General features: G+C 36.3%; 1 protein-coding gene across 1 annotated transcript; it reads left to right on the top strand.

Moving 5' to 3' along the window:
* The first annotated feature begins 252 nt into the window (after nucleotides 1-252).
* LOC115713424 (WD repeat-containing protein PCN) lies at nucleotides 253-5568 on the top strand. The gene is made up of 11 exons (XM_030641906.2): nucleotides 253-640; nucleotides 764-907; nucleotides 1019-1301; nucleotides 1446-1509; nucleotides 1649-1762; nucleotides 1852-2014; nucleotides 2870-3020; nucleotides 3140-3735; nucleotides 3826-4007; nucleotides 4140-4397; nucleotides 4986-5568. The coding sequence occupies exons 1-11, from the start codon at nucleotides 473-475 to the stop codon at nucleotides 5287-5289; spliced, it is 2427 nt and encodes an 808-aa protein (XP_030497766.1). The 5' UTR covers nucleotides 253-472; the 3' UTR covers nucleotides 5290-5568.
* Nucleotides 5569-6300: the final 732 nt, after the last annotated feature.

Genomic DNA, 6300 nt, shown 5'->3' with positions numbered 1-6300 from the left:
GATTGGATAATAAGTTTATAAAAATATGGCATATCAAATACCATAAAAAACTTAAATGTGAAAAAATGCCATAGAAAAGTGGCAAACCTAAAAATGCCATATTTTTCTAACTTTGTTATGAAATCCCATATTTCATGTAATTTTCCCAACTCCAATTGTGTGCAACAATAATTAAAAAGCCCAAAAGAGAAAAAGGGGCCCAATTTCTAAAGGGCTTTAGTATTTATTTAAAAAATAAAGATTCGGCCCATTGAGTAAATTGCAGAAAGAAACTGATAGGGTACTTCAATTAATAGCGCCGCGCTTAAACCCTCAAAAACCTAACCTGACTTCACACTTCACACTTCACACCGCCTCTTCTCAATTCCACTGTCTTAGCTGTTGTTCTCTTCGGATGCTCTCTCATCTCACACTAAGCTTCGTAGTCGAATCGACTCAAATCGGAGCCACTTTTACTTCTTAGGGTATCGACATGGTTGAAGCTTATTATTACAGGAACAGCACAATTGATTGGAAGCCATCTCCAGTAGTAGCCCTAGCCACCAGCGTCGACGACTCTCAGGTTGCTGCAGCTCGCGAGGACGGATCTCTTGAGATTTGGCTCGTCTCACCCGGCTCTGTTGGCTGGCACTGTCAGCTGGTACAAACCCACAAAAGAACATACATGAAGATATACATGCTTATATTTGTATATATATTTCATTTAATTGTAGCTTCTAATTTTCTTTTTGGGTTCTTTTTCAATCCTTCTTCTTGTGGGTAGACTGTTCATGGCGACCCTGATTCAAGAGTCTCGTCGCTTGTGTGGTGTCGGGGTGGCTCAAAGGACTTGCCTTGTGGCCGGCTATTATCGTCTAGCATTGATGGCTCAGTTTCCGAGTGGGATATTTCCCTCCTCAAGAAAAAGGTTCAGTTGCTTCTTTTATTATAGAACGTTTCCTGAACTATGTAGTTTGTGTTATTCTAGTTCAAAGTGTTTTAAACCCTGATGTTTGACTGAAATAACTTGAATTCGCAGACTCTTTTAGATTCAACAGGCGTGTCAATATGGCAGATGTCTGCGGCTCCCTGTAATCAAAATACAGAGCCGGGGACGCAGCATTTAGGAAATGGATATTTAAGTAATAACTTAAATGAGGAAAGTAGTGATAGTGAAGATGACTCAGATTCTGCTGAGCTTCATGTGCAGTCAGTTATTGAGAATCCACGGGTAGCATTAGCTTGTGATGATGGTTGTGTGCGAATATACAGTGTTATTGAAGATAAACTTATTTACACTAAAACGTTGCCCAGGGTCAGTGGTGAGATATCTACTCTCTATCGCCATTCTTGCTCTCAAATTTTTATTTGATTGCTCCGTACGCTTGTTCTTCTTCCTGGGAGGAGAGAAGGATAAATTTAATATGGACTTTATTTTGATGACATGTTGAAATTGTTATTTTCAGGACGAATTTTAAGCGTGACATGGAGTCCTGATGCTAAAAGGATATTTGCGGGAAGCAGTGATGGGTGCGTATGAATGTTCATTTACTTGAGTTTCTTCTTCTGCATGCCTACTTCGTATTCATGTTTCACTACATATGTGAAGGTGCTTTAAAGCCTTAAACAGTAATAATTGTCTCAATATTGGTTTTTTTCTTTCCCTCAGGTTTATAAGATGCTGGAATCCAATATTGGGTCATGAAATTTATAGGATTACAGTTGGACTAGGAGGTTTGGGCAGTGGACCCGATCTTTGTGTGTGGTCATTACTTTCATTGAGGTATCTATTACGTTGAATCATCATTTATTTTTCGAAAATGGTAATCATCATGCGACTACATTGCTTATGTGGTGATTTGTTGACACCAGGTCTGGGACACTTGTAAGTGCGGATAGTACTGGTAGTGTACAATTTTGGGACAGTAAGCATGGGACTCTGTTGCAGGCACATTCATATCATAAAGGTGATGTGAATGCACTGGCAGCTGCTCCAGGACATAACAGGGTGTTTTCTGCAGGTTCTGATGGTCAGGTATACATTTTTTCTCCTTTGTGGAATATGGATAAATTTCCATATGTAATAATTGAAAAGGAAATAATAATAAATGAACTATTTTAACATTTATCCGTTTATGCAATTTTCATGGTTGTATTAGTGAACAAACTTGCTTGTTTCAGTAGAAGTCGTGTATAATTGTATTTCTCCGTCATATCAATATTTCAAAACCAAAATAGTCTTTAAGAGCTTACCATTTGTCATGTTTAAGTGACAAACAAAATATTAAAGGTTAACCAATCAATGTCTTGCTTTTAATAGTTAAGAAGTTTAACAACTATGTTTTCTTGATTGATAATAACATCAGGCTCTGCAGATGATCTATTTTTTAGCATTATATTTTATTCAACTCAGTTAAGTTTTTAGTTGGTTGATTACCGTAGCTATGAGCTTAGTGAAGCACTTGTAAATGATGTTCACGTATGCTTGCCCAATAAGACCTTACATGCTTTCATATAACATCACCTTCTCCAATATAAGATTAGAAAGTCCCTTGGTTCACCTTCTCAATACAAGTTTAGAAACCCCTAGTTTGGCCCACAACAAAGCTATCTGAGTTCACAGGTGTCATTGTTGTCCTCAGTCCTATTCATTAAGATTGGATTTGTATCCAATGTACTTGAGTAGAAAGTCGTTTTTATATGAAGTTTCAGTATCAAGTAAAATTGAGATTAGGTTACTAGTTTAAGGTTAGAATGCAATATAGTTGGACTATGCAAGGGTTCATTGTTTGACTGGATTTAGTGTCGTGCCTATGTAAAACTGTCTCATTTTTGTCTGTGTTCTATGTTCATCTTGGTTTAATGGTCATTTACCTGCTTTCACTTGTAGGTTATTCTTTATAAGCTCTCAAGCGAGATAATAGAATCCACTGATGGTGATTCTTCTAATTCAATGAAGAGATGGACCTACGTTGGTTATACAAGAGCTCATTCTCATGATGTTAGGGCTTTGACGGTGGCTGTGCCTATCAGCCGAGAAGGTCATTTTAACAATATACAAGCTGTTGCTACTACTTGTTTTCTGTCATAGTGCATGCTTTTGTCATATAGTATGTTCATAAAATCATTTGTTAATTTTATTTTTTATTTACATTTGCAGATCCATTACCAGATCAAGATGTGAAAAAACTTCGACGTAAGGAAAAGCCGGTTGACTTTAGTTACCATAAGTGGGCACATTTGGGTGTTCCTATGCTTATTTCCGCCGGTGATGATACCAAGCTCTATGCCTACTCAGCTAAGGAATTCACAATGTTTGCTCCACATGATATTTGTCCTGCACCTCAGAGAGTGCCTATTCAGCTGGTAGTAAATACAGCATTCAATGAATCATCATTACTTCTTGTCCAGGCTGCTTCTTGGTTGGATATATGTTGTGTTCGAACAAAAAATGGTGCGCCTCCTGATATGGCTTATGGTCCTTCTGGAAACCCAGTGGCTACAGATCTGCTTGCTCGAATTAAGAGTAAGGGATCTCGGAGAATTATTTGTAGCACCATTTCTAATTCAGGGACCCTTTTTGCTTATTCTGACCATGTGAAACCCAACCTATTCGAACTGAAACGTAAAATTGGTAAGAGTGGTTGGACTGTGGATAAAAAACAACTTCCTCGAAACCTACCATATGCCCATTCCATGGTTTTCAATTTTGATTCTTCTCAGTTGATGATAGCCGGGCATGATAGAAAAATTTATGTAAGCTACTACTTTGTCTCTATAATTTTATTTATTTGGCAATGTGTTTTGTTTCTCATTTACTTTGGTTTCTTGATCCTTATTCTGTAGGTTGTAGATGTGGTCAACTCAGAAATAATAAATGTATTCACTCCTTGCAATGATCCACATGATGAAGGATTGCCACCTAGCGAGCCTCCCATTACTAAAATGTTCACCAGTTCTGATGGGCAATGGCTAGCTGCCATCAACTGCTTTGGAGATGTATATATTTTCAATCTGGAGATAATGAGGTATGGATCTTTTCTGCATCTATTTGTTGTAATGAGCAGTATTGTAAACATCAAACAACTATTTTTAATAAAGATATCGTTTCATCTTTTTTGCAATTGCAATGTAACTGTTGTTTGCCCTCTCAAAAACAGACAGCACTGGTTTATCGCAAGACTAGATGGTGCCTCTATTACAGCTGGGGGTTTTCCTCCACTTAATAATAATGTGCTTATAGTTACAACTTCTTCAAATCAAGTCTATGCATTAGATGTGGAGGAGAAGAAATTGGGGGATTGGTCCAGGCGAAATTCACATGTTCTACCTCGAAGATTCCAGGAGTTTCCTGGGGAAGTCATTAGTCTATGTTTCCCACCATCAAAATCACCAACTGTGATTGTTTATAGTGCCAGGTGCTCCTTTTACCTAATTTCATTTTAATTTTGCCTAATTTGGATTTCCATTTAAGAATAGTTATGGTATAAAAATTTAAATGGTGTAAGCGCAGTAGTATAAATACGGGAAGTAACTTGCATAATCATACATTTGAAAGTATTTCTTGAACGGGAAGTAACTTGCATAATCATGCGGGAAGTAAGCGGGTAGCTCGAATGGTCAGGCATGTGGCTAACTCTGAGGTTCGAGTCCCTCCTGAGAACCTACATAGCAATTGTTATTAGTCCCCAAATATTGTAGGGTTAGACGTGAATCCTAGTTTTAAGAAAAAAACATGGTATTTCTTGAACAGCTAGAAAACCATTTTAAGAACGACAATTATCATAAGCTTACCATTATGTGTAAATTTTCTGAATTAACTAATCTCAATACTGGTAAATCTAAACTTACTCTAATTGACAGCTTTGGGTCCTTGTTACATCTATTGAGATTGTATATTCTTCTTTTTATTTTATTTTGTTCATACAAATGGGGGAGTTTGATCATACTTTTGACAATTTTGTGCTCCCTTATACTCTAATATTCTTCATTTTCTGATATTTTAGGGCACTTTGCCGGATAGACTTTGGGTTGCCCGTGGATCAAGAGGATGAAAGTGGGATAGTAAATGGTCAGGATGGAGCAGTAAAGAGTTTAGGTCCTCCTAGTGGGAGTTTGAAACGTAAACTAAGAGACTACCAAACGAAACTCCTTGGTAGAAAGAATTTCGACTTTGTTAGTTTCAGAGACCCTATTTTATTTATTGGACCCCTTTCGAATAATTCTATCTTGATCATAGACAAACCTTGGATGGAAGTGGTTAAAAACCTTGAAGCTCCACCAATACACAAACACTTATTTGGGACATAAAACCATTTGTCGATGACACAGTGTTTGCAGTCTTTGAGTGAGATGCAGAGTTCGGCATTATCTATCCCTTCGTTTTTGCTGGATGTTAACACTAGGGGTCCTGTGCCTTGTGTTCTGAAGCATGTCAAGTACTGTAATCTATCAAAATTTTCCCCATAACCAATATCAGAGAAATTTTGTTGTTCTCTCGTTACAACTAGTTTGTCCACAGTTTCCATGTTTGTCTGTGTACACAATTGATTCTTTTTTTAGTGAAAATTTAATCTTTTGCTTAAAGAATTTGAAGCTCTAGCTGGCTGTGTTTCTTTACTTTTAACAGGAATTTAGTAGTGAAATGAAGTTTTAGGGGGAAAAGTTATCTAAGTTTTTTTTTCTTTCGAGTATTAATTAAAATTTCAGTTTTCTACCTAAAATTATTTGGGAAGCTTTTCTATTGGATTAATTAATATCTATTTTTACAAGCATATGGCAACTTTTTAAATAACTCTGACTACATCATAGGTAGAAATTAAATATTGATATTTTTTTTCAAACTTTTCAAATATGTTTTTATTTGGGATATTGGCGGTAAAATTACTTGAACTCACAAAAATTAGAATTTTAATGGTAAAATTTATTTAGATTTTATTTTGTTCTTCACACTTTCATCCAAAAATTGGTATATTAGACTGCTTACGTGTACACAAATAACAAATGTATATGTTCTAAATTTTTAATGGTTCACGTAATATTAATTATTTAATTATTATAAAAAAAATAATTTAAAAATTATAAAAAATAAAACAATAATAATAAAAAAAAAAATTCCTTTTCTCCTTTTTTTCTCACTTTCTCTAGAACCCTAATTTCAGCCTCTCTCTCTCTCTCAAGACCGAAAATTGACTGTTGTTGGCGTCGATGGTCCCAGGGGACCCCAAAACTCAGTTCTCTACTTTCGAAAACCTAAGAACTCGACCCCCTCTCTCCTCCTAGCCATCTTTCCCTCGCTCCTTCTCTTCCATTTTTCAGGTG

The sequence above is a fragment of the Cannabis sativa genome, chromosome X (genome assembly GCF_029168945.1).
Source record: "Cannabis sativa cultivar Pink pepper isolate KNU-18-1 chromosome X, ASM2916894v1, whole genome shotgun sequence".
In the NCBI taxonomy this organism is placed as follows: domain Eukaryota; kingdom Viridiplantae; phylum Streptophyta; class Magnoliopsida; order Rosales; family Cannabaceae; genus Cannabis; species Cannabis sativa.
The sequence above is the reverse complement of the archived record's forward strand: the minus strand, read 5'-3'. Positions and strand labels throughout refer to the sequence as shown.

What these genes read in the sequence shown, in the direction of transcription:
- LOC115713424 (XM_030641906.2), top strand. Translation starts at nt 473, where the DNA reads ATGGTTGAAGCTTATTATTACAGGAACAGCACAATTGATTGGAAGCCA. An exon ending in TGGTCATTACTTTCATTGAG is followed by an intron (nt 1,763 to 1,851) that starts GTATCTATTACG and finishes TGTTGACACCAG; the next exon opens with GTCTGGGACACTTGTAAGTG. An exon ending in CTGCAGGTTCTGATGGTCAG is followed by an intron (nt 2,015 to 2,869) that starts GTATACATTTTT and finishes TTTCACTTGTAG; the next exon opens with GTTATTCTTTATAAGCTCTC.